Source organism: Sylvia atricapilla, chromosome 14, assembly GCF_009819655.1.
Source record: "Sylvia atricapilla isolate bSylAtr1 chromosome 14, bSylAtr1.pri, whole genome shotgun sequence".
Taxonomy (NCBI): Eukaryota; Metazoa; Chordata; class Aves; order Passeriformes; family Sylviidae; genus Sylvia; species Sylvia atricapilla.
Genome location: NC_089153.1, coordinates 3,017,436 through 3,045,237, shown reverse-complemented (window position 1 = coordinate 3,045,237; position 27,802 = coordinate 3,017,436). Strand labels below are relative to the sequence as shown.

General features: G+C 49.6%; 2 protein-coding genes across 3 annotated transcripts in view; both read right to left on the bottom strand.

Moving 5' to 3' along the window:
• Nucleotides 1–19,098, bottom strand: part of PFDN1 (prefoldin subunit 1) — a 203,474-nt gene extending 184,376 nt beyond the window's left edge. For both annotated transcript variants that reach the window (XM_066328921.1, XM_066328920.1), the window contains exons 1-3: nt 19,035–19,098; nt 18,659–18,825; nt 3,633–3,717 (exon numbers count right to left, since the gene is read on the bottom strand). In XM_066328921.1, the coding sequence (XP_066185018.1) occupies nt 3,633–3,717; nt 18,659–18,825; nt 19,035–19,067 (285 nt within the window). In that variant the 5' untranslated portion in view covers nt 19,068–19,098. The remainder of the gene's footprint in view (nt 1–3,632; nt 3,718–18,658; nt 18,826–19,034) is intronic.
• A 1,547-nt stretch (nt 19,099–20,645) lies between these two features.
• Nucleotides 20,646–27,086, bottom strand: HBEGF (heparin binding EGF like growth factor). The gene is made up of 6 exons (XM_066328917.1): nt 26,961–27,086; nt 26,548–26,721; nt 24,475–24,652; nt 22,416–22,571; nt 22,210–22,302; nt 20,646–21,112 (listed from the first exon to the last, which is right to left on the bottom strand). Exons 1-5 carry the CDS (start codon nt 27,001–27,003, stop codon nt 22,230–22,232), a joined length of 624 nt encoding a protein of 207 aa, XP_066185014.1. The 5' UTR covers nt 27,004–27,086; the 3' UTR covers nt 20,646–21,112; nt 22,210–22,229.
• Between the last annotated feature and the right edge of the window lie 716 nt (nt 27,087–27,802).

Here is a 27,802-nt window from a genome sequence, read left to right as displayed (position 1 = left end):
TAAGCAGGACATGTCCCCTGCTGGTGTGAGGGAGCTGATGGCACCAACCTCTGCAGGTTTGGGTAACCCCACAGGCACAGCCTGCCAGCAGGCACAGCTATTGTGCCAGCGAGGCTGGGCAGTGTGTTTGGATTCCAAAGGATTAGATACAAGTTGTGAAGTTCAAAATGCCACACAGGTGCCTATGCAGTTGACAGGCTGAGAACATTGGGGCTGTTCAGTCTGGAGATGAGAAGGTTGTGTGGAAACCTCATAGCACCTTCCAGGACCTGAAGGGACCTTCAGGGAAGCCAGAGAGATAATCTCCATCAGGAACTGGAGTGACAGGACAAGGAACAATGGGTTCAAACTGAAAGAGGGGAAATTTAGATAGGAAATTAGAAAGAAATTCTTTACTAATTTCTTTACTGAGGGTGGTGAGGCCCTGGCACAGGCAGCCCAAAGAAGCTGTGGCTGCCCCATACCTGGAGCAACCTGGTCTGGTGGAAGGTGTCCCTGCCCATGGCAGAGGGGTGGAGTGAGGTGATCTTTAAAGTCATCCAAACCTTTCCAACCAAAAGCATTCTATGATTCAATATATATACTTCAATATATTCATGTCCACACACAGCTTTAACAAGCGGGGTGAAGTTACCTTTGGTTCTCCTCAGGTAACTTCTGCAGAGCAACTAACTGTTCCCTTATCCACACCCAGACCCCTTGGTGATTTCAGAACACAGCTCCCCTCACAACCATAATGTGTGTCCCAGCCAAGCCTTTAGTTTCCCAGCCCTTTACAAGGACAGGTCTGGCTGTCCTTGCTGCAAGGAGGCCCAGACCAGCAGTACCCCACCAATTTTGTGATGCTGCCTTGAAAAACACAACGAATGCACTGCTTCAGCAGTGGAGAAACCCATGAGAGGGAAGCAAGGGCAAGCGAATGACTGCAATCATGTACTGCAGTGAAGAATGTCAGAGGGAAAAAAGGGACAAAACTCCTCACAGTTTTCAAAGTTCACTGGCAGCTGTGAATGTCAGCAAAACCAGCTCACACCTCTGAAGCAAGTTAAGAACACATTTTCAGGAACAGGCAGCTGGAGATCTCCTCGCTATGCAGCTGGCTGGATTTCCAGAAGAGCTCAGCAGTGAATCCAGCCCTCCTCTGCCAACAGCACCAAGGTAGAGGGGAGAGCATTTCTCAGATGCAGGCATGTATCAAAAAATACACATTTCACAATCCCTTGGCAATAATGTCATCATAGCAAAGCACAATTGCCTCAAGCTCAGCTATATAAGCAATGAGATCAGCCATGGTGTAGGATACTGGGGAATTACTCTAACCAGCCTGATTCAGCCTGTGCAAAGTGAGAAATGTTAAGTCACAAGGTAGTTAACAATGTGAAATATAAACCCAAGCTTTACAGCTCTTCCAGTTTTAATAATGAATGGAGAGATGTTTAACCTTTCTTGGTTTGATATTTATTTTACAACCATGCTGTGGAAGCACAAGGTCACAAAGTTTCACATTCTTTCCTGCTTCGGTCACAGCTTGTTTTCAGGACAGCAAAATCCCCTGTTCCTGTGATTAAGTGCTCTCTGAGTTAGACTCAGGTACTTCCCCTGAAATCTCAGTTTCCAACAGTTGTCAGCCTAAGTGCTTGTCCTCATCCATGGGGAACCCCAGACCTAAGGAAAACCTCTTCACAAAACTGTCTCAGCCAACTGGAAGAAGATCAGTTAAAGGACGGACTTGAGTCATTACTTAAAACAAACTTTTGAATGTGTTGGCATTCTGAGCCCTACTATTCATGATTTAAAAAGATAAACCAGCCCAGGTGGCAACCACCTTTTGAGACAGTCACTGTTGCTGGAAACTTCAACTCAATGACCATAACCAGAGATTCAGCAACGAAGCAGAAAAACACATCTGTGAAGCAGCCAGTTCTGAGACTTTGTATAAGAACAGCAAAGGTTATAATTTGTGGGAAATTCCACACATTCTGCTGAACTCAGTGATCGGGAAGTTCAGGAGGTAAGATAATTCCCCATCAGGAACAGGAAGAAACCCAGATGGCACAGCTGAAGGGCACAGTAGCCAAGAAGCTGACCACAGCCCACTGGAGCTGGCACCAAGGGACCCCAGGGGCAATTTATAAACAGGCAGCCAGCCACATTCCACCTGCTCCCAAACCCAGAGGTGCTGTCAGCCACATTCCACCTGCTCCCAAACCCAGAGGTGCTGTCAGCCACATTCCACCTGCTCCCAAACCCAGAGGTGCTGCCATGAAGTCTTCCAGCCCCAGCTGGAGGGCTGTCTTTGCACAAAGCCTCTGGCATCTGGGATGGCTCCAAAGGAGCAAGGATTCAACTACTTTTACCACATAACCATAAAAATGACTGTGCCTTGCCTGCACGCCCCCTTAGACACACAGCCTGTCCTCAGAACACTTGTTTGACCTGTGCAGAAAGAGTTCTCATGGGCAGAAACACAAACCCCCTTAGAGTTTGGCACAGGCAACACAACATCTGGGGACAGGCTTGCTCCACAGCTCCTCAGGCAGGCTGAGTTTTAAGAAAGGATTGAAAAAGATAAAGACTGAACTTCTGCTTTAGTGTAAGCAGGAGACAACAGATCTGGAACTGCACAGGTCTGAGTGAGTGTGACCACAGACTTCCTATTCCTGCCTGTCCCTACTCATTAGGTCTCACATCACTTTCTCCTAAACAATAACAAATGGGAAAACAGCTTGACACAACTTGGTCTTCGCTTTCTCCGTCATTCCCTAAAGACCAAGAAACAAGGGTTTGTATTAATGATATTTTTGGAGAATTATAAAAAACCACACTCTAACAGCCTTGGAAAAGTACATTTTGCACTTCTTCTCAGAAGAACTGTAAGCTGTATACGCAGCCACAAGAAGATAGTCAAGATTCACTAGATAGCCTGTTTGAACACTGGAACTTGTGCAGACATTACTTTATATTTCCTAGATATCCTTCTCTGCCTTGAATACTCCAACCAGATAAACACAAGAACACAGAAGTGCTCTGACCACACTGTCAAAACAAAGTCCCATCTCCCCACAGATCCACTCCTCAGCAGCAGCCCCAAGCAGATGCTTAAGGGCAGAGTGTAAGGACAGTGCAGGCCTATACGGTACTTCCTCCTCATACTTTCCCACCCTCCAGACATTTTTAGCTCAGGGACTTCCTGAGCAGGATGCCATTTCTACATATTTGGTAATTCTCGATGGATTTCTCTTCCATGAATTTGTGCAATTGTTCTGAGCCAGTGTAACCTTTAAATACCCATAGCACTGGCAAAATTTTACATCACTTATCTGCTGCAAATAACCACACAAACATCCTTTTGCTTGTTTTAGACCTTGCTCTTACTAATCTCATTTGAATCCCTCACTCCCAGTTTTCATTCCGGGGCACAGAGCAAACAATCAATCTCTACTGGTTTGCAGATCTAGGAAAGGAATCAAGTGCCTTGAGTTACTTCCAAGTTACTTGTAACAGACTCTCTGTTTCATCTAGTTACAATCCTTCAGCATTAAAAGTACCAGGTAAAAACAAGAGACATATCAAAGAGCGTCTTGCTGACCTTTAATGTTTTACTTTCATCATCACTTGCAAAAAAAACTTACCTCTAACTCCTTAATTTTCTCTTCGGCTATTCTCTGTTTTTCTAAGAGTTGATTATGAATCACTCCTTTAGGCTGAAGAATAAACCTACAAGTGAAAAAGAAGAGAGAGAAAAAGTTGGGTGCTTTTTACATCAGTGTTCCCCAGCTGCACACCAAGACAAACTAGAGCCACCTGGGCTAAGTGTTCATCCTCACTCCCATGTTGTGGCCAGAGACAGGAGAAATTGCCCTGACAGCTCCCAGAGCCCACCAGGCTGCCCCAAAGGATCACCAGCCTCACCCGTGCTCTGGGTGGATGAACACGGACACACAGAGATCCCCCTCTATCATTCAGTGTCCTCCAATGATCAGGAAGCAGTTCTGGCACACAGCCAGCAAGGGGAGTCTGTCAGCACCTCCCTTTCAAAGGGATTTAAATCAGTTGATGGCACAGAGTCAAGGAAGCCTCTTGACAGGTAAGAGCTGTTTATTAAGGGTTTAATGCTCACAAGGTAAACAAATCCACACAATAAAACAAAGCTTTCCACAGGGAAAGGCTGAGGGCATTGGAGTTGCACAACCAGGAGAAGAACAGGCTCCAGGGAGACCTTACTGCAGCTTTTCAGTGTATAGAAGGGGTTTACATGAAAGACAGAAAGAGGTTTTTTACCAGGGTCTGTCATGCCAGGCAAGGGACAACAGTTTTAAACTGCGACAAGCCAGGGTTAGGTTGGACACAGAGGAGAAATGTTTTAGACTGAGGATGGTAAAGTTGGCATATGCTGTCCAAAGAAGCTGTGGCTGCCCCATCCCTGGAAGTGTCCAAGGTCAGGTTGGACACAGCCTGGAGCTGCCTGGGATAGTGGAAGGTGTCCCTGCCCATGGCACGGGGTGGGACGGGATGGTCAGTGAAGAACCTGTCCAACCCACCCCTTCTGTGATTTGACAAAACAGAGACAGTGCTTCCAGCAGAAGCTATGGAACTTTCACAGCTCCCACTTCTCAAGCCTTGCCTTTAACCCAATCCCACAATGACCTACCAATTTCTAGGCTTTCACCAGCCAAAGGGGTTTTTGTGAGGTGGGAAGTGGCTGCTTTTAAGTGAAATTGTGGCCACTGGTTTCCACTCGTTCTGCTTTCAATTGCCAAAGGGATTTGAAAGGTGCATCCATAACATCTGAGCCCTGCTTGCCAACAAGCAGAAAGGTGCCTGCCTCACCCAGGGAAGCCTCTGAAGGAGCACCAGCACTCAAAGTACCTCTCCAGCACGTGGCACTGGCATCTCACAAAGAGGTAAAGGACAACTAAGTTCAAACAACTTTTAGGAACCCTCCATGGTTCCTTTTCATCCTTCCAGACACAAAGAATGTACAAGCTGCAGATTCACCCCCTTCCTTACTTAGAAAGTCCCCCAGGGGATTTAGAAGGAGCCTCCATGGGTCATACCAACGAGGTCAAGGTCTCCTCTAGCACCAACTAGGGTCAATGTCTTCCTGCCAGGTGACAACAGCTCATGCTTCAAGAGTTAAAATGAGCAGCTTTAGACAGGGCAGAATCAGCGTGCATTCCCCGTCTGCTACAGAAAAACCTGAAATCAGTCTGCAGAGTCATCTCCCACGACAAATGACATTATTAAAGTGTTTGCTCAGTGCCTGGTAAACACAAACACGGATCTGCCACTTGGCTGGAAACCCAGCGCTCTCTGCATCAGTAACCCAGCCAAAAGGAAAACTACCTGCCACATGCATTCCTGAAATGCATGGGAGGAAAACCGTGGATAATTATAATAGGTTTCCAATTAAAACTCTCTTTGGGGTTGCTATTAACTGCACACAGAAGTACCTCCTCCTCCTCCCACTTCTTTCCCTGTTCCGCTCCACCTCCTCTTCTCCACAGGAACTTCCGCTACATCTTTTATGTTGCAATTTTCTCAAAGCTCTCTCATTTTTTCCCAAGTCTTGGCTCATGCTTATTGCTGGCATCATCTTTGCTCTCTCTGCTCTTGTTCTTACCAACACAGCTCACTGAGACTCTCTTTGTCCCCTCAATCCCCCCTTCCCACTGGGAGACGTCCCCACTATTCATTTGCACCCAGTGGTGATGGTTTGAGGTCCTGGCACGAAGCAGACTGCTGAAATAACAACAACAGGTGATTTGTGAAAATCAAGTCCAAGACCACCCTTCTAGGAAAAAAGTTACTTTCATTGGTGTTAGATACAGAGCCTGGATCCAGCCAAAGAAGAGGCACTATTCAGGACCACCAGCCAACATACCATTCTGATGCTCCTACCTCAGGCATACAACACCAGAAAAAAACCATCAGCCTTCACACACGCCCCCTGTAAACTTAAATTTTGCCGTGCTTCTGCAGTAGCTGTCATTAGTGAAAACCAAAGCTGCAAGATGCCTTCTGTACACAATGCCATCAGTCCCTTCCCACGTCACTGCTTCCCTGAGCCTGCCTGTGTATGTGAACATTTCCTGAATTATTTCCTTTTTTTGTGGGGGCAGCAAAGAAGAATACAATCCCTTCTCGTTTGCTTCTCCAAATTGTACAGGAAGATTGATCATTTTGGTTTCCCTGACGTCCCTGGTCTAAAAAACAAAGTTCAACAGCAACACAGCTTGAGCAATTTTCCCCATGCTGCAGCTGGGAAGGTCCCTGCTGGGTGACAGGCACTGGGCGATCCCGACTGGCTTGGAACTGCTACAGGCACCAAAACCTCCAACAAACAACTGGCTGACTTCACTTTTATTCTGCAAATGTCAACAGCAGTCATCAGGGAAAATATCCTCCCTCCCACCCTCCTGCAATGCTCTGGCAGACATGCGACAGTAAATTAAAATTGGACGGCTGAAATTAGCACTGACGAGACTTATGGGGGCAGCTGGGCACAAACACAACCACCCCGATTTTGCCTGCTATACAGCAGTGAGCTGAAACCTGTGTCCCTTCACACACTTGCTCAGAAGCAAGACCCTGACTTGGGCAGCAGCATCCTGCAGGTCATCACCAGTGCTGCTCAAAGCCACCCAGTTGAGTTCCCTGCTGCAAGACCATGCTGCTCTCGGCCTCAAGTGCACAGGTGCTGCCCTGGAAGCTGCCAAAGGCCAGGTCCTCGAAAGCTGAACTGTAAATCCACATCCACAGTTAACTGTTTACATCTGTGCCTTCACTTTCCAACATCAGCAGGATTCAAAAAACGCATCAGCTTTTTAGCGTCTAGTTTGGGATGCACACGTTATGGAGATCTTGGCCTAAGTTTTTACCTAAGGAAATAATGTGGTTTATGGCAGCACTTGGAAAAAGCAGAAGTTTGTTCTGCTCCTTAGGTAAGAAGTGCTGCAGGGCACTTGTAGCAAACCAGAATTTAAATTTAATCTAAATTTCAATTTTCCAATTACCCTAAGTAATACATCAACTTGATGATTTTTAGGTTTTTTCCTCACCAAGCTGGAGAAATAGGGCAGTATCATTCTGCTGCATGGTTTCAGTTAGATGTGGTTATTTTATGTACAGATTTTCAAGCTCATGAAAGAAGCATGGTACATTCTGATGACTTAAGTCTTCCCTGAGTGAGTTTGTGAATGAACCTTTCAAATATATGCAGTTAATCCAGTGCCTGGAGGTTCACCACCAGCTGAGAGCTGGCCCCACATGACAGTCACCAAACCGAGGTGAGTTTCTGCTCAGTGGAGCAGAGCCCAGCAGGTGACACAGCTAATACTGACCCAGAAACTGCTTTCACAGCTCTGCTGCAGTTCATGGGAGGCTCCAAGCCCTCAGAGTTTGTGTGTTGAACTGGGATGGGGTTTAAGCACTGTTAACCCACAGAAGACAAGCAGCAAATCAAGTCTTCTCCCAGATACCAGAGTTACCTGTATCCGCCTGCTCTCGGTGAAGCGTCACAGCAAATACTCACAGGCCTGTCAAACATGACACCTACACTATCAAACATGAAACAGTGATTCAGAAACATGTTCAGCACCATAGTGGCAATTACAAAGCTTAGTAACAATCACCCCCTCACACAGAAACTTTTTCACTGCTGTTAACACCAGAAATATCTGGGTCAGAATGGACAAGTTCACCCCATCTCACCTGTCCATCCATTTCAAAGAGAATGGCCAGTAAAAACAGAACAGGACTTGGTCATAATTTTTCCAGTGTTCCATAGATTATGGTGAAAACTCAAAACAAACCAAAGAAAATTAGAAATGAAAGCTGCAGAAGAGTGGGGGGCCTGAGGACAGCAGTGTTCAGCCAAACCTGGGCTGCCAACAAGAGCAGCTCCATGGAGCAGAGCCAAGTGGTTGCCAATCCACTGCACCTACATGCTCGGCCTCCCAGTGACTGCTGGTGCTCAAGTGCAATACAGGAATAAAAATAGAGCACAAGGGAACTGAAAGAGAAACCTCGCTCTAAATATTCCCACTTGTTTCTATTTTCCTCCCTTTGCTAGCTCGACACCAGGAATTTTGTTTCTCTAAGGCAGAGAAAGTGGTTTATATACACTCTCTGATGCTGCTAGTTTCTTTCTGAAGGGATCTCTTACCCTTTCACAATTCTATTTAATTCACAATTTTCTATTATAATTTTCATTTGGTCAGTGTTTATATTGCACTCCCTGATGCTCTGGCCCAAATGGCCTTTGGACTCTGGTCAGGTCAGCAGTGCTGCCCACTTCATCATCTGTCTGCTCCTTTGTGTCACACATACACACCCACAAAGTGATGATGGTCCAGTGTAAGTAATTCCATAACTCAGCCTGTTTGCACCAAAATGTACTGTTTACTTGGCTTTGAGACATAATATTAGATTCTGAAAGATTTGCCTCTTAATGAATGAGGTTATGGAGATGTTTGTTCAGCACATGCCACTCTTCATTATGACATACAAGCCATTAAAGTTATTAAAGGTGGAGTCACAGTGATGCTCATAGTTCAGGTTTTCCATGAAGAATCCCTACTTTCAATTACTTGCAATTGCAGCAGACTTCAGCCTTTACAGCTGGAGCTTTGAGGGGCAGGCAGCTGTCCTGGGCAAGAGCAGCCTCTCCTCTGCCCTCAGAGTCAGGAAACGTGGTCACAGTGTTTCTCCTGCCTGCCCAGGAGGCTGTGTTCAAGGATTCAAACCAGGAGGGAAGGAGCCCCACAACAGGCCACAGGACCCCCTCACAAACAGTCTGCAAAGAAGTTCTTCCCACTTGGCTCCACAGAGATCCCTGCAAGAATCAGGGTAGCAGGGGAAGCCTCAGCTTTTCCCCTGCCAAGATGGGTACACAGCTCTCTGCCTAATTCCAGACAGAGACAATTTTACAGGTACACATATCCAGTGTTATTTTGCCAGAATAATGATGAATGGCAGATCTGTGAGTCCATTCACCTGCCTCCCAGCTCACACAAAGAGTCACTGTAACTTCAGCTACATGGTTCTCATTCCATTTGGGAAACTCTCTACAAAAACTGAAAAGAAAACAAACAACTTTGCACAAAGCCGGAACATTATTTTACCATGTTTACTGTATATCTAAATAACCTAACATGTTGTGGTATATCACAGCAGTGTTTACATGGAATGTCCTGCTCCTCGAAACCAAGTGCTTGCATTAGACCACTCTGTGAGAAAGGTTTGGCTAAGTCCAGTCAAGCCTTTAACTATTTAAAGATGCTTTTTAATTCTGAACTTGCACTGCTGCTCAAGCTTTGAGCAGACTCAGTAGGGGATTAATGCATTTTAAGTACTGTTCAAAGCCAATGGAAGAAAGGCTTCCAAGGAGCTGATCCCAAGCAATCTAGCTTGACTGAACCAAAACCAGTTGTGCAGAACTGCCAGCACTTAGTCCTCTTCTCTCCTAGGATTTGCTGGTGCTTCTGTAAATGATTCTTTATGCAGTTCATACCAGGCACAGTTTATACCTCTCCAAATTCCAGTTTCAGTCACCCTAGATGAATTATCCAGTTCCAAACAAGACAAGGAAGCAATATAAAAAAAAAAAATAGAAGAAAAATCATCACTAATTATAGCTTGTGCTGCCATCCTTCATGTCTAAGGGTTTCACATTTTTTCAGCCTGATTTTGACTTTCCCATTAACAGATCATATGCCTTAACTAGAGCTGGCTCAGAACAGATGGAGTTTGAACAGATGAGTTGAAGCTTTTCCTATGTTTGCATTTATTTTAGTGGTCAGTTGTCTCACTGGGTCACCTCGATATAGCTGACCCTCACTATGCCCCCCTGCATACCTTAAAGCAAAACAAATCCCGCAGCTTATGGCGGGAGGCTTATACACAAATACATTCCAAGGAGCAGCAGTTCATAGTTCACATGACATTTTACTGCTGCCCTCGGAGAGGTGGATGAGCACCAGGAGCTGTTTGGGCAGGAGACATCCCCAGTGGGCAGCACAACCTGTGCACAGCCAGCCTGACACACCGGAGCACGCTGAGACCGGGATTAGCGGCGCTGGACATCGGCCAAACCGCGTCTTAAGTAGGCTCCAACAAGGGTAACTTTTACTCAGATGAACGTCTGTAAGCCGTAAACCTATTTACTCTAAGGAGCTAAAGGATTTGAACAAAGAATTCCATGCCATTCGCTTCCTCAAACCTTGGCAGGGGCTGGCCCAGAGCACCCAGCCCCACGGAGGGGTTTGGGCTGCACTTCAGGCCATGTTTACATCGAGCTTTCACTTTTTTGGGGGCATGTCTCAATAGCTGCAGCATATTACATTACCTCAAGCCAAGATAGTAACACAGCATGCAAACAGCAGTTTCTGCATTGCCAGACACTTAACTAGATGGTAGATTTATACCATTGTTCATGTTTGGTTCTTTAAAAAAAGACATCAGGAATATACCTCTAAGTGTGTATTAAATATAGCACAACCCAAAATAAGAAAATAGTACTGTGGTCTGCTTTTAATGAGCATCATACATTCTTTTTGAAGGCTCAATTGACATAAATGGAATTTAAAAAAAAAAAAAAAGCAAGCAAATGCCTCCTCTCTATCATAGAGGAATTTGTAACATTTGAGATTAAATCCATGTGGGAAAACACTGCAAGAACAACAGCAGTTCATGCAACTGAAATCCCCATGAGTCGTTCTTCTTCACCATACTCTTGATTTAGTGGTTTTGTCTTCTAATTTTGTTTTCATATAATTTGATAGTAGCAATGATGAGCTGTGGCTTATTTAAGCCAAGGGAACTCAGATGACTACAACATGCCAACCACACATGCACCTCAAATAGAATTTTTGCAGTCTGGGTTGTACCAGATTTGAAAGTTGCAAGAAGCAGAAAACAGAAACAATTTTTCCAATAATAGGAAGCCAAGATCCATTTCTAAAATCTGCTCTATTTTTAAGAATTCCCAACAAATTCCTATGAAAGAATGCTTAACAAAAAAAAATTAAAACTACAACCCCACATGGTTATGCAGCAAAGAAAACAAACAAGCAAACGTAAGCACCCTGGTAAATAATCCTGAAGACATTTCTATTTTAATTTTTTTCTTATTGATAAATATTCTGTGACCAGAGAGGTGAATTCAGCAGTAGCAAATAAAGTGACATGAAAACACTGCTATGTTCTGACAGGTAATTTTTACGCCCTTCTCACCAGCAACCCTTCCCTAAGAACCTGCACAGGAAAACTAGCAAAATCAGGATGCATCTTTTTTGAAAAGCAAATCCATCCACAGTTGCAAGAGGGGAAAAGAAAAAAAAGAAAAAAGCTTTCTGCCTTGCCAGGGAGGAAACCTTTGAAATGCAAAGTGAGGGGGAAGACTCAGCTTGTGGATAAATAGCACAGTCTTGGCTTCTGCACATCCCAAATCCTGCTACAACAAAGCGTCAAAGGACTACAGAAAACATCACAGCAGTGGACACTGAGATAACAGAGCCAAAAGAATTCAAGCATAACACTAATAGATAGATATTTCTGGACTCTGGAGTTAAATTAGCTAGCACTAAAACAACCACACTGCTGTGTCCTAATCAGCAAGAACATACTTCTTAGAATCAGCATCTAAGGAACAAAAAAGGCTGGGTGATGTTTTTGAAAATCTTTTCTTTTCAGAAAGCCTGATTTTAATTTTTTTGTGTGTGTGCTAAATGGGCTGAAACATTCTGTTAATTCAGCAAATAGTTTTGGAGAAAACAAAGTAAGAATTCAAGACAGAAGTTGTCTTGCATTTGGTTTAAGATTTGATGCAGCACTTTGGTTCTTGCATCTCCGAATTAAACTTGTGTAAAATGGAGTTCTCCTGCCATGGGATTGGTTTCCTCGTACTTAATTCAGTGTTTTAATGCAGGGGCCATGACTGAACCTCTCCTTTCAGGCTTTGAACAGGTGCCAAGGCCAGGATGTTCAGACTTAGGTTTATCCTTTGTTTTAAGGCTGTTCCACCTGAAATTTCTATCTTACGCTGACAGGTACATCCCAGCTCAGAAGCTGACTGGGCACCTCCATCTGACAGCTGTGGGCCCTGAGAACCTGTCACACCCTGTCCTGCAGGCTGAATGAATACCCACTGACTCCACACCTGGAAGGGCATCTCCAAGCAAGACAGGAACACAGCAGGGATCCTCCCAGTACTTCTTTGGGCCAGTGATCTGGCCATTCTTCCCTCCTGCAGGAAAGCCACATCCTCTGTGCTAAACCAAACAGCCCTGTATTCTGAAAGAAGTGCTCCAGCATTCAGCATTTCTCCAGGGACTCTCACTCTTGATTCCAACATTTTCTTCAGGAAATGGGCAAAAGGTTTCAAAATACAGTACTTTAAATCCACTAAATAGTAAAATAAATGGAAGTTCCTTGCTGTTTCAGAATACCAGAGTGGCATTTTAAGCACTTGGAGAACTTCAGAAATCAGTCAGTCATGTTCCATAATGGTTTTGCAAAGTCATTTGGCACAGCAAGTCACAAAAGCAAGAGCAGTGTAAGCTCCACAGAACATTTAATACTTGTCTAGCACATATCCAAAGAGAACTCTGAGCCACTGAAGCAAGAGATGGGCAGTATTTGCAAGAGAGCTCAGCTTCCCTCTCTCTAGAGACAGGGACAAAGCCAAGGTGCCTTTGATCCGCAGGAGTCCAACCTGCAAATGCTGCCCTGAGAGTGCAGGCTTCCTGAAGGCTCTGGCATTTCCATGGCAGCACATTGCCTCTGGCTCACAGCACATCAAACTCCCTCTTCCAGCAATGAGGGCAGCCTGCAGGAGCACTCAGTCTCCCTTCTGACCCTTGTTCTTCTCAGTTTAGATTTCATCTCAAGTTTACTCAGGTAGCTCCTTCCTCTGTGTTGTCTAGGAAACAGGTAGGGAAAAAGTTAGGGATAAAGAAAAGAATGGAATAGACTTGTGTGAATGTCATAGTCCTAGTCCCAATAGAAAAATGTTCCTAAAGAGTTAAATGTCCTCAGGCAAGGGAGACAAGCAAGAGGAAAAGCTGCATTGCTAATCTTCAATCAGAACACCCACGCAGTAGGTGGGGGACTATAACCAACAGATTTATTTCCAGTAGGGATAAGTAAAAGACCTATTTTTATTTTAAATTAGCTATTATTTTTATTGTAAGACCCTAGTTTCTGCTGCCTGTGTATTTCACAAACACTGACTTATCAGACGTGTCCAAGTTCTCTGCCCAAAGCCGATTCTTTAAAGAAATGCAGCTGTTTCCTAGAACGGGGCAGATAGACATCTTGCACACAAGCCATGGAAATCTTTTCTTCTCTGACGTTTCAGCATTGCATGGAGAAATTATGTAGAGCAGCAGGGCAGAAGAGCTATAACCGGACCAAGATATCCAGGAGATTACAAATAAGCAGCCCTGGGCAGCAGGAATAAGATCAAGAACTAAGCGGGGGCAGGGCAGTGGAGAAGGAATGTGTTTGGAAATCAGATGTCAGTTGGAAAAGAAGCCTGTGCCCAGGAGAACAAGCTCCCTTTCTGAGATGGAATCATATCCAGGAGTCCAGATTCCCAGGATCTCACTACTGCCAGCAGTAACCACGAAATCCAGCTCACATTCCTAATTGACCAGGAAGGGGATGACAACCAACTCCTGCCCCTTACTTCTTCACAGGCAGCAGCACAGAAAACTACTGCATCACCCCTGCCTGCATCGTTCTCATTTCTGCTTTCTATGACAGCTCTCTAAAAAGATCTTGCTAACTTTTACAGGCCCATTCATGCCTCACAACACTGTGAAGATCATTGTTCAGGCTGCAACAAAAGTGAGTAGTTCAAAACCAGAAAAAAAAACCCTGAAATAACAACCGACTGTGTGATGGAAAACCTTTCGGCTTATGCCCATACAGCCTTTGGTTCTTCACACACCAGCTCCCAACAGCTTGTTCAATGTGCAGCTGAAGCAATGGTCAAGCAGCTGGACACAAATTTTGTTTTTTTCAGGGTTCAGTGCCTGATTGAAGCTCTCAACACGCCAGACTTACTGTGGAAAATAAATCCTCCCTTTTCCAATAGCTACATGGAGGAACATCAGGTTTATAAATCACATTTTGGCCAGAAAGTAACATGCTGGTCCCTGGGACTCGTGTCAGCACCTGTCAGCTCCTGGGCAGCCAGGCTCCAGCCCCAGCCCGCAGCCAGCCTTCCCATGGAGAAGCCACTCGGATTTCACACACCAGCCTATAGTTAGCAACTGAACCAGCAAGGTTAAGCCTTGGGTGTCCTTCAGCTCTTTGTGAGATTTTTGACATGTGAGCAGGAAGCACAGGGCAGCTGCTGTGTTCTGTGCTGGCAGAATCGAACACCTCACACACACACACAGACGGTGAAAATGCAGCTCCTGCAGCTTTACAGTGATGTGAGCCCCCTTTGGGAGCTCAGGAAAGAGCTCACAGTCATTGATCGTGTCTCATTTCCAAACAAAACCAAGAATCACAGTAAAAGCAAGAATGCATTTACATCCAGGAAATCATCAAGAACATTTAAATTCTCTCTCAGGTTTCTCCTGCATATGGTTCAGCCACCAAAAATCTGAATCACTCTTTAAAAAAACAATTAAAAATTCAAAATCATGTTATCACAGCTGTCCCATAAAATACTGTAATGGCACAAAGTCACTTTATAGGGACAGCTGCAATAATATATTATGCTTGCAGAAAATCTTGAGCCAAAAGTTGTGCTACAGTATTTGCTTGATTTTTATTTATATTTTCTCTTTTAAGTGTTCTCCCATTAGCTGTACAAGTAAACTGATGATAAAGCAATATCAAACCAAAACTGACTGTCTATTTTGGCATGGCATGAAAAAACTGCAGCACTCTCCTCACTGTGCCCCATACCAAGTGCCAGACATTTTTCTTCTGTAAATAAGAATCTTGTCCAGGTTATGGACTAGAAGAATGTAAAGGGAAAGGTCTGAAATATTCAGACAGAATTCTGAAGCTTAAACTTTCAACATAGTTCTCAAAGCAACACGATGATATCAGTTCACAAATAGCCTCAGCAGAAGCCCAGCACAGTGGTAGCTGTCTCAGGCTACGTAACGGCCCTTTCAAAGGAGTATGAAGTAACAGAAGTGAAATGTATTTGGCAGGATGCCACCGCCCAGATGAGATCGCAGCCTCACGGATACGTACAGTACACGGCAATTCATCAGCTCGTACTATGTGGCACTGACATTTCTTCTGTCAAACCAAAAATAGCTTTAGCAAAAGTAAATTGAGCCCCACGTGTGGAGCCCGGTAAGGCCTCACCATATTACACAAACTGCAGTATTTCCCAAAAAAAAAAGAAAAAAAAAAAAAAACAAGTCGAGGAACAACAAATGAAAGTTTCACATTCATTGGAAAGAGACTCAGAATAGGGGTTCAGAAAATAAAAGCACAACTGCTTTCCATGTAGCACAAAAGGAGGTACCCAACCAGGCAGACCTCCTCCCAGGATACAGCACATCACCACAGTTCAAGCCTTAAAATTCCACAAAGACCTGGAGTATCTTGTCCTACAGCAGGGTATGTGCTAGCCCCTTACATACAGCCCATCCACCCAAACTGCAGGAAAAACACGGAAATCCTATCAGAGACCAGATTTTAAGTAGCAGCTTGGATGAGTTAGAGCACAGGAATAGAAGCACAAAACTTACTTCAAGAATTCAGTTATTCAAGCAGAAGAACCCTGATAATCACAGTTAACAGTGATGCCAATCTCCACCCTTCCTGGATAAGTGAAACCCTTTAGAGCTCCAGTACTTCCATGCTGGATTATGCAAATGAAATTAGGACACCACAAATATGCCTTTTGTGGCCAAACTCATGTCCATGCAGAACATCTGCTAGTCCACTTCACAGAACATGGCTTCTACATCCAGAAGAACCACAGTGACCATCTCCTATGCTCTCCAGTGGAACACAAGATGACAGACTGCCCTTGGATTTTAACTCCTGCCCAAGGATTGCTTTTTAGCCTGTTTTGCCAAAAGCCCAAATTTCAGCAATAAATTCTCTGCTAGGGGTGGGCAGGGTGGGCTCCAGGAAGTTCCTTGTGTCCTTGGAGCAAGCTCTCTGCACTAGGAAGTGACACAAATCACACCAGAGCATCACTGCCAATTGGCAGGGCAGCTTCAGCCCCACAGCCAGGACATGCAGGGCTCACAGAAACACCCTGTCAAGCTTAGGCAGGGGAAAAAAAAAAAAAAAGTAAAGACAAAGAATGAATGAGCAGCATTCAGAAGAGCACTCTCTTAATCTGTATTTGCACAGCGACTAATACAACAAAGCCCATGAAGAGTTCAGTTTTTAAACAATATCACAATGCAAATATTTTCCTGCTGGCGCCTCTGCCAGCCCCGAGGAGCCGGAGCTGCCAGCCCTGCCTCACACCTGTCTGGTCATGGAGAGGGAAGGAAGAGCCCCAGAAGGCTGGGGTTCCTGCACACAGGAGGGGTAAGTGGTTTAGCACATCACAAAGGTATCTTACTCCTAAGGAGGGGGCAAAAACAGAAAGCAGGACAATGCACTTCAGACCGCAGTGAAATAACACCTGCTTCCCACATCTGATTCACAGGCAGGATCATTTAATGATAAAGACCAACACTCCCACATTTCTAAAGTACCTTGAGGGATTTCTCTAGTCCAAAAGCACTCTGGACTTTCGAAATTTGACATAGCTTTAGAAAAACATGTTGACTCCAGAATTATCTTTTACTCTTCACCTGTCTGGTCCCTGACAAGCCAAACAGAAAAAATAGCCTTTTGAGATATCTCATGACTACTCCAAACACAAGTGTTTGCTACACCTACAGCCTCCCTGGGTCAATCAGTCACCTCTTGCAAGAGACCAGAATCTGTCTCTTTTTGATGCCACCAAACCCAACATTTAATGCACCTACTTGGAAAAGTTTATTTAGTGGGAACCCTGCCACTCTGAACAGCTCCATTAGCCTGGGTACAAGTCCCCTGAAAACTCTCAGCAAAATGCAAAGCACACACCATTCCTGGCTTCCCAGTCCTGCCACCTCCCTACAACTCGGTCTGGAGATTGCGTGGGCTGATGGATCAGGGCACTTAAAGTCTGACCTGGCTCCCTGCTCAGTCCTGTGATCACCCACTTTGACAAGAAGAAGGTGGGGTAAACAGGGTGGGGAAGAGGTCAATACAATCACCCCTTTTGGAAGCAGTCAGAGCAGATCCAGTATTTCACAAACCACATCCCGAGCTGGGCAGTCATCATCACTGTTACCCAACTTACATCAGACAAAATCCTATTTCTCAAACCAGAAATGCAGAAATCTGATGTGATATTCATCAAGCAAGCACATGTTTCAGATTTGAAACCACTTTATATGGTAAAACCACTCTGTACAAAGACCACTTTATAGGGTCTTCAATCCGAGGCTGCTGAAATCCCACCAAAGTGCATTGCAGGAATTAATCAGAACACCTCAGTCTGGTTTAAGGTGTTCATTTTGACGGCGATCCAACCCTCAGAAGCACTGCAACTACCCATATGAGCTTTATGTTCACTTTCAAGGGTTTGAAAAAAATCCAAACAATGACATTAGATCCATCCCCTGGCATCACACTGCAAAGGCCATTTCTGTAAAACATCTGTGCCAGCAAAGCCCTGAACACAGCAACTCTGCACAGGGCGTTTTCAAGGAGTTTGACACAAACTACACTGGAAATGACTGACGTTGGGCAGATCTGTGAGGGCTTTCTCACAAATGCCATTTGGCATCACAGTACTGCTCTGATAGCTGAAATTACAAACTCCCCAGAGGTACCAGAGGACAGCATCAAGGCCAGGACCAGAGCCAGCAAGCAAAACCACACAAAGCAAATATAATTCATAACAGCCCTTCTTCAAGGCAGCCAGTACCTCACCCCAAGAGGTAAAGGAGTAACCCTCACTGCATTCACAGGCAGATTGCTGAAATGAAAAAGTAAAGACAATGGAAAAAGGAAACAAGTGAATGTACTGACAAAGAGCTGACGTGCTTTTTGTGAAGAGGAAAGAAAGCCTCCTCCCCAGGGCAGCAGCCTGGAGGCTTCATAGAGACTCAGGCCGGGGGTCTCAAAATCACACAGTCAATGAGGTTGTAAGACACCTCTGAGGTCACTGAGTGCAACCTATGACCCAACACCACCTTGCCAACTAGATCACGGCATTAAGGGCCATGTCCAGTCTTTCCTTAAACACCTCCAGGGACGGTGATTTCACCACCTCCCTGGGCAACCCCTTCCAATGTTTAACCACCCTTTCCGAGAAGAAATTCTTCCTAGTGACCTCCCCTGGTGCAGTTTAAGGCTATGTTCTCTCATCATCTGGGAGAAGAGCCTGACAACCACTTAGCTCCAGTCAGGAAGTTGAAGAAAGCAAGAAGGTTCCCCTCGAGCCTCTTTTTCTCCACGCTGAGACCCCACAGCTCCTTCAGCCAGTCCTTGTGCTCCAGACCCTTCCCTAGCTGCGTTATCCTTCTCTGGACACGCTCCAGCCCCTCACTGCCCCTCCTGAAATGAGGGGCCCCTCTCCCGGCGCGCAGAGCCGGTGTCCCCCGCTCCGGCCGATACTCACATCCGCCCCACGCCCTCGTACATGCGGGTCTCGTCCACCAGCATCATCACCTCCGTGTCGGTGAGGTGCGCGTGCTTCTTGGTCTTGGTGAGCTGTTCGATCTGCAGGTCGGCCAGTTTCACCTTCTGCTGCGTGTCCATCACCTTGGCCTGCAGCTCCGTGAAGGCCTGGCCGGGGGAGAGCGCCGGGCTGAGCAGCGGCGGGGGCACAACCGGCCCCGGGCTGCGGGCACGAGGGGACCGGCCGGCGACGCCGGGACACGGACACGGACAAGGGGGTGGGAGGGAACACACATTGGGCAGGACACACAGTGGAAGGGTGGGACACAAGGAAAGAGCACACGTGAAATAGGAACACACGGGCGGGGGTCTCGTACCTTCTTGAGCTCCAGGTCCACGGGCGCCGCCATCTTGTCCGCGCACAGCGCATGCGCCGAGGGGCGGGGCAGTCGGGGCCACACCCGCGGGCGGGACGCGCTGTGGGACCGGCCCCGGGACCGGCACCCACCGGCCGGGGGATGCTGTGGGACCGGCACCCACTGGCCGGGGGATGCTGTGGGACCGGCACCGACCGGCCCCCACCGGCCGGGGGATGCTGTGGGACCCCGGTGTCCCCGGGCCGGGCTGACAGCGCTGCGCGGTCTTAGGAGAAGGCCCGGAGCGGCCGGAGGGGTAGAACCGTCCCTGCCTTAGCTGGGAATCATAGAACGTTGAGGAGCTGGAAAGGAATATAAAGATCATCTCAAGTCCCCCCTGTCATGGGCAGGGACACCTTCCACTATCCCAGGGTGCTCCAAAGCCTATCATACCTGGCCTTGGACATTCCCAGGGATGGGGCAGCCACAGCTTCTCTGGGCAACCTATTCCCATCCCTCACAAAGAATTTCTTCCATATATCTAACCTAAATTTTCCTTCTCTCAATTTTTGCCTACTACTCCTTGTCATGTCACTACAGTTCCTGGTGAAGAGTCCCTCTCTGGCTTCCTTGGACCCACTTCAGACACTGATAGATTGCAATGGGTTCTCCACTCAACCTTTTCTTCTCCACCAAAACAGCCCCAGCTCTCCCAGTCTGTCTTCATACAGAAGATCCTCCACTCCTCTTATCAACTTTGTGGCTTCCTCTGGACTTGCTCCAGCAGTTCCCTGTTGTTCTTATGTTAGAGACACCAGAACTGCACGTTGTAGAGAGAAGAATCACCTTTGACCTGCTGGCCATGCTCCTTAGGATGCAGTCCAGGATCCTGTTGGTTTCTCTCTGCCTCAAGGGTCTCTAGCAGAGCCACCAACTCCCCCACTCTCACTTCCCCCAGGGAAGAGGGAAAATACTGCTTTGGAGGTTATTTTTACTGCAAAGTAAGGAATCATTCCTGACCCACTGTATGAAGTGATGCTCCAGGAACCTGCAATCACCCCAAGAAAAGCTGGGATTCCTTTCAAGGCAGGTATGAGTCCACATCTGGATTTCTTTTTTCCAAATTGTAGAACCATCATAATACTATTTGGTCAGAGGTGACCTTTAGGATAATCCAGTCCACCTTCCAGTGAACCAGGTTGCTCAAAGGCACAGTCTGGTCTTGAACACCTACAGATATGGGGCAGCCACAGCTTCTCTGGGCAACCTGTGCCAGGGTCTAAACAACAAACACTGTCCTTAAATCCAGGGACCATTCCCATTTGAACAGATCAGTGGCCAGAGTGGCTTTACTCATTCTGGAGGCACCTTTGCTTGGTGAACAGACATACAAACATCACACTCCTCCCAAAGCACCAGCAGCAAAGATGAAGAAAATCTCTGAAATAATCCACATGGGGCCAAGCTGGGATGGATCCTGTCCCCAGCTCCCCAAGGATGGCATAAGCTGATGCAGCAGGCCTGACCACAACTCAGGATCTTTGCTGCTGGTAGCAGTACCCCACCAGCTGAATGCAGCCTTCAGAATTATGACTCCTTTCCACCTCCATGATTAAATTAACAACCCATGCGTTTGTTACAAAGTGTTATTTATTAGAATATTACATTGCACTTAAAAAATAAGGGAGGTCTGACGCTGTCATCTTGACCTACATGAAGGATGCAGGGCCAGACCCACAATAAATATAAATACTATGTACAGTTTATCTAAAATAAATATATAATTTAAAATGAAAAATATCTTGTTAAATAGCTGTTACCCTCCCCCCCCCAGTCCTGCGGCGAAGGAAGCCCCGAGCCCGGTCTCCTCCCTTTCACAGCTTGTTCCTCGGCACACACTGCAGTGGACGGAGAGCCCCCGTGCCTCCGGCCAGCACCGCTCCGAGCCCGCTCCGTCCCGGAGATGCCGCGGAGCTGCCGCAGCGCTGCCCGAGCGGCCCCGCCGGTGCCGTCCTGGTGCTCCAGCGAGCCGCAGCCCCGTGCCGCTGGCGCCGCGGTCTCGCCTCTTCCAGGAGGTAGAAGTGCATTAGTGCCGACTCCTGCAAGAGAGAGGCGGGAGAGCTCACACCGCGATCCTGGGCCGCTCTGCCGCAGAGCACTCCCTGCCTGCGGGGATAGAGGTGCTGCAGTGCTCTGACCCACCCAGCCCGGAGAACGCTCCTGCCCACCCAAACCACAGCACTCACCGCCCCTCGGGGCTGGACCCGGGAGGGTGGAAGCCAAGGTACTCCACCGTGCTTCCCTTCCGGGAACCACAGCACTTTTCCCCCTGGATGCATCCACCCCAGTAATCCCCAGGGTAAAGGGGACAGTGAGGAAAGCCTTGTGACTTGAAAAGCCAAGTCTTTCCTTCCTGAAAATTCAGCTCCTATGAACAGCTAAAAATCCCACCCCCAACACTGTGATGAACATGACAGAAATTCTCCGAAGGCATTACTTCATCCTCACAAAGAACAATGACTTTTCTTTTCTTTTTTTTCAAGAAGAGAAGTAGCTGTAATAAGTATGACCACATCTAACGTCAGGATTTAGATCAGATCAGAGGAAGTTTGACAGATTTTCGGCACCCAGCCCTGCAGCCACCCCTGGGGCAGAGCACACACCCCAACCCAGCCAGAGGAACACTGGGCTGGTAGCAAGATCCCCCCCGTGCCAAGCTGATAGGCACTGCTCTGGTGCAAGTAATGGGCAGAATGGGAATGAAAAGGAAAGGGGTTTTTTACACATGTATATAAATAGAGGCAATATCTAACTAAGGAGGGGAAGTGACTCAGAGGGTCAGAGAGAGAGCAAAAGGAGCAGAGGAAAAAAAAACAAAACAGAAGCAGCTTCCCTACTATCAAACATCACCAAAGCCTGGAACACCAGCACATAGCAGGGACTTGGGGTTAAAAAGAAGGACATAGGAATGATGGGACTGCCAGGGGACAGGGATTTCAGCAGGAAGGGGAGAAAAGGCTGGAGTCCCACAGGGCAGCCCAGACTCTCAGCCAGCTGCCTCTCCACATTCAGACTGCCTTCAGCTCCTGCCCAGCTCTGGCACAGGATCCACATAGCAGTCCCAGCCAGCACAAACAGCAGAGCCCCCTGATATCCACCAGCCCCACTGCTGCCCCGTGCCCAGCCAGGGGCTCACCTCGCCAGCACCTGGCATCCTCAGTGATTCACAGTGATGCCCAGCTTGATTTTCTCTTCGTTTTCTACATCGTAGCCACCCCTCTTGTGACACCTGCGAGGCCAAGCAAAGGGATGCTCAGGGCACGGAGAAGCCCCTGCCACCCTCCTCTTGCTCATGATCTTCCCAGGGACGCAGATCTGAGAGCTCAGCCCCATCCCACTCACCTGAGCATCAGCAGGGCTGCGATGATGAGGAGACACAGGGAGGACAGGACAACAGCAACGACAGCCAGGGCTGTGGTGTGGTCGTATGCACTGGGCGGGTGCTCCACGGGCAGCAAGAGGCCGTGGCAACGCTCTCCGTGATAGCCTGGCTGGCATCTGGGCAAGAAGGAAACTTGTAAAGATCAGTGAGCAGGGACAGGAGGTCTCTTTGTCCCTCACATCCCGTGGGAAGGTGATGCCTCTGTGCTCAGCCATAACCTGCGCTCTGCCTGATCCCCTCGGTCCCCACACCCCTGAGCTGGGAGGTCTGATGTCACCATCCTCTCTATTGTACTGGTAAATTAAGCTTCTTCTGCACCTAGTGAAGACTCCTAGAAAGGCTGAGCTCTCCCCCAGTAGAAGGCACAGGGGTCTGTGCACTTCCCAGTCACCCCCATGCAGACACAAGTTGCCCAGACCACTTCTGGCAGTGGGAAGGGAGCAGTGAGGCAGCTGGCCCAGTATTTCCCATAGAGCAGGATGTCCCTGCACACCCTGGCAGCTCAGAGGTGTCCCATCCCTAGAGACTTGGGAGGTTGCTCATGTAACAGAAATAATGCTCCACACAGGCTGGGAGGCTTCCAGTCCTCCCTGAGCCACATTGCACTGATGCAACCAGATAAATATATCTCTCTATATCCAGCACCACTGACTCTCCAGCCCAGCCCTCCTCCTGGGCTCACAGTGCCACATGCCAGCATCACCTCCCAGGCACAGCAGCAAGGCTGAGAACATGGCAAAGGTGCAGGACCCAGTCCAGCAGCATCCTCATTCCACCCTGTGCCCCAGGAAGCAATACTGCATTAGACCTTGTGACAGAGGCACAGCCAACCACCAAGAGCAGCCACAACGGAGTGACACCAGTCAACACAAGATCTCTTTATCAGAGGACACTGGGGCAGTTGGCCACTGTTACTAAAAACTGGTGGTTCTGAGAGATGCCACCCAGGGATGGACCACCATGCTGAAGAGATGCAGCCAGCCCCCAAATCCCTGCTGCTTGCCTGTGTCCCACGCTCTCTCCCAGCTGCAGGGATCTGGGCAGGGGACACCTGGCTGTGCCAGTCCTAGGCCAGGGTGTTGCAACCCACATTGTACTAGGTCACCAATCCCAACTGAGTCTGCACAGATGTCACCTCACTGGCAGTCCTGAGTCCCCTGTGCAAGGGCCCCACTTCATGACAGCTTCAACAGGGAGAAATTAGGGAGTTAGAGGAGCTCTGTGGAGCTTGATCCCTGCAGATTGCAGATCCTGTGGGCACCATAAGCCAGGGAGCTATTATCTTCCCTGGGCTCAAGGCTGGGTGGCTCAGAGGATTGATAGTGAAGAACAAAGCCTCTTATATATCTGCCAGCTCAAGTCCTGCCCACGTCAGCGGGGATCAAATGTGCACCCCAGGGTGTTTCCTGCAGCAACAGTGCTGTATCCAGGTGCCCCAGCAGCAGGCAAACACTTTCTCCTCCACCTGCCTCATCTAGTCCCTACTTGCTCTGCACCCCAGGGCAGTGGGCAAGGAGAGGTTCTGTCTGTCAGCCCTGCCTTACATCAGGCCAAGGGGCAGCTCAGGCATGGCTTTGGCAGCCTGTCCCCAAAGGTGCTCCCTCCACTCTGCTTTGCTGGTATCATGGTAGAGATGTTCCTCCCACCCACACTGATGTGCCCTGACAGATGCAGGAGCCCCAAGACCTCAGAGTGGGGGATTTACAGGGTCAAGTTTCCCTCATCAGACCTGCAGAAGCCCTCAGCTGCCAGACCCCAGCCCTACACACCATTCTGCAGTCCCGAGTAGAGCCAGAGCTCACCGTGCCGGCAGGGAACCCTGGCCCTAAGGCCATGACAGGTTTTGGGGAAGGGGTGGACACTTCTCAAGAAGTACAAGGAAGAGGCCAAGTCAGAATTGTCCCTGCACGGGTAGGGAACGTGCACTAAAAATATCTTTGCTTTTCCTCTGTCCGGCCTGGAGAATTAAAAGAACCATGACTAAGGCTCCCCTGGCCCAGGCACACGCCAGAAACTCACATGCAAGAGGGAGCCCCCAGCTCTCGGATGTATTTGCACTCGCCGTGAATACAGAAATCCTTGTACTTCCGCAGGCACGGGTCTCTCTTCTTCCCCAGGCCTTTGCCTTTTCTTCTTTTATTGCCGTTCCCTTTTTTCTTGGGAGTAACGAGGCCTTGAGGCTTTGACAGGAAGGCAACTGTAAAACAATTTGGAAAGAACAGCAGTCAGATCAGCTCCACGTGCCAACCAAAGGGAAGGCAAAGCCACATCCCAGGGCTGCCACAACTGCTCAGCCCTGGCTCCCACATCCCTTTGTGCTGGGAGCTGCCCCCGAGCCCGGGGTGGAGGGGCATTTTTTTCAGCTCTTCACAAATATCATGGCCTTTCCAATTCATAAGAACAATTCTCAAGGAAAGAAAGGAGTGGGGCAGGGGGAACAGAGCTTCATACATCTCAAATGCTGCTATTATATGCACCAGTTTCCACTGAATACTGAACATTGCTAATTGCCCCTTTATCTGGCCTTTATTTCCCTGACGAGCACAGGCTTTTCTAAGACCCTATTCATGGCTCTGATGGACTCTCCTTCCCGTGGGCACAAGGATGCCTTACTCACCCCAGGGCAGGATTAAAAGAGCAAGCCTGCCTTAAGTTTTTGTTTTGCAGAGCCAAAGAGATGGTGAGGGCATCATTCCCGTGAATTACAACAGTATGTTTTAGTTGTGGTGCAGTGAACAGCGGCTTTTGGTGCCAGGCCAGCCCCCTGCTGGGTTGGTGGAAACTGAGAGCACCAAGCTCCTCATCCAGACACAGCCCAACACCAGCAGCGGTACTAGAATGGTTTTTAAGGTGTGCAGATGCCAAAAAATCAGCTCTCAGCTTGATCTCACTAGGTGCTGAGGAGCATTCCCTGCTCCAAGGGGGATGTTTCAGCTCCCCCTGAGCTATGGGGCTCAGTAACCCCGGTGAACTCAGCCCAGGGCTTCTCGGGAAGGAGAGAGCAGCAGAGGCCAACCTGGCAAGCTATAACCTGCCCAGTTCCTTCTCAGCCACTTCCTGACAGAAGCAGCGCCTCTCACGCTGGTAACACACCTCCTGCACACCTAACAGAGTTATTTCGAAATCCTCCACGCTGCGCCTGGAGAAAACCGATACTCCAGGAAACTGTGCGGCTTGGAGAAACCCCTGGATGAGGGTGACAGCAGAGGCTGCTCCGTCCCCTGCCCTGAGGCTTATCTCCCAGCCGCAGCCAGCCGACACACACTGCTGCGTTTCCCGAGGGCTGAGTCCCCCCGCTGCGAGTGGCTCAGCCCGGTTTTGCCAGCTTTTTGTCACAGTCTGCTGGCACAGGCAGAACGCAAAGAAAAACACGGAAAAAACGGGAGGGTTAGCTGCACGGAGCAGAGCACGCCCCTGCTGCCAGGTACTGCCCTCGGCACGCCACGTGTGCGAGGCACAGGTACGTGTCAGCCCTCAGCCCGCCCTCATCTAACCGCCATGAGAGACCCCGGGACACTCTCTGGTGCCAGCCCGGGGCAAAGAGCCCGGCGTGGGTGCTCGGGAGCCCCAGAGAGGGGCAGTGCCCCCACCGCCCCCGTGGCGGGGCCGCCGGCTGACGAGCCCTGCCGCGGAATGAGGAGCAGCCGCGCGTGGGCGGCGGTGACTCACGGCGGTCCCCGCGCCACGGCCACCGCCGGGAGGGCAGCGCGGGTCCCCGGGCACGGCAGCCCCGCCACGAGGGGATCTGCCTCCTCCCGGCCAAGCAGCTGAGACCCTGGACCACCTGGAAGCCGCCCTGCAGAGGACTCGCGGAACACGGACAGCCCCCGGCAGGAGCGCCACTACTCCGTGCTGGTGCCCCACGAGCTATTCCCACTCGGGTCCGCTGCCGCCAGGGCTCGGTACTTGGGAGCTGCTCCCATCCACCACTGCAAGTGTCTCCGAAGCGGAGCCGGAGCTGCTGCCGGGGCACCCGCGGGACTGAGCCGAGCTCAGCCCGGCACTCTCACGACCTCTCCCGCTCCAACCGCCCCAAATCCCGCCCGTCCCGCGACCCCGGCCCCACCCTAGGACCCCTTATCCCGTCCATACCTCTCGGCAGCTCGCTGAAGTCGTCCCCCGAGGCCGCTCCGCCGCCCTCCTTCTCTGGGCTGCCGCCGAGCAGCGGGGCCGTGGCTGGGACCGCCACTCCTCCGCCGCCGCCTTTGTGCAGCACCTCGTTGTGCAGCTCGTCCCGGCGCAGCCCGCCCGCCGCCGCCGAGCACACTGTGGAGACAGCGGTCAGGAGTGGGCGCTGACACTGCCCTGCCCGGGACCCCCACGAGGGACAGGGGACAATCTTCCCGTCTGCCCACACGCGGCACCAGGACCGCGTCTCCCGCGCCCAGGACCGGCCATACCCGCCTTGCCCAAGACCATTCCCCCGACACGTTCGGGACCCTCCAGCCGAGCGCGGCGCCGGGATGCTTTGCCCGCACTCGAAACCTCCCCACGGGAGCCCGTACCTGCCGCCAGCAGCGCTTGGATCAGCACCGCCCGCCCGTCCATGACCCGCGGGCACACACGTCCAGCCGCGCTCCGCTCGGTGCCGCAGCGCTGCCCGTTCTCCGGCACGGCGGCCCCGCGGCGGGTAGAAAGCTGCGGGCGGCGGGGCGGGGCGGGGAGGGGCCGAGCGACCGCCCGCCCCCGGGAAGGGCTTCCCCGCCACCCCCGGGGGCGTCCCGCCGGCCGGGACCGGGACCAGGTCCGGGAACCCTGGCCAGGGCCCGGTGGGTTCTCCTCGCTCAAGGAGCGGGCCAGGGACCCCGGAGCCATCGCAACCCCTGTGCCGCTCCACGCTGCGGGCTGGGCTGGGCGGTGAGAGCCCGGGGGGAAAAGGGTCTCTGCAGGGAGCAAAGGGCAGGAGATGGCCAGGGGAAAGTGCGGCCACAGCCAGCGGGAGAGGAGGGGCATCCTGATGGTCCCCGTGGCACCAGGCCCCGCCTGGCAGGTGCCCGAGGTGGCCAGAGGGTGCTGGGGAGCGAGTGCACCTCACAAGAGGAGCATCAGGTGAGAGGCAGGACCTCAGGAGTCAGGGCTGCATCTCTTCCTGGCCCTGGGGATGGGATGATCCTCAGAAAAGGTGCAGACTGCCACCCATGTGCCACTGCACACGGTCATGAGCGGTGGGTCAGGGAGGCGGTGGTAATCTGAGATGGCAGCAGAGACCCTTTCTGTCCCCGAGGCTCCCTTTGTAGCCCGAGTGATTGAGTCACGGTCTCATCTCACAACAGCCCCGAGCCACCCACTGTCCTTGTCTCTGTCCCACCCTGTTGTGTTTGGGCACTGCCAGAGCTTCTCCATGCCC

Excerpts from the sequence above, each read along its gene's own strand:
- HBEGF (XM_066328917.1), bottom strand. The coding sequence starts at position 27,003 with ATGGACGGGCGGGCGGTGCTGATCCAAGCGCTGCTGGCGGCAG. Across the intron at positions 22,572-24,474 it reads CTGGGGGCTCCCTCTTGCAT|ATGCCAGCCAGGCTATCACG; the intron begins GTGAGTTTCTGG and ends CTTCTTGCCCAG. Across the intron at positions 22,303-22,415 it reads GCAGCCCTGCTGATGCTCAG|GTGTCACAAGAGGGGTGGCT; the intron begins GTGAGTGGGATG and ends TTGGCCTCGCAG.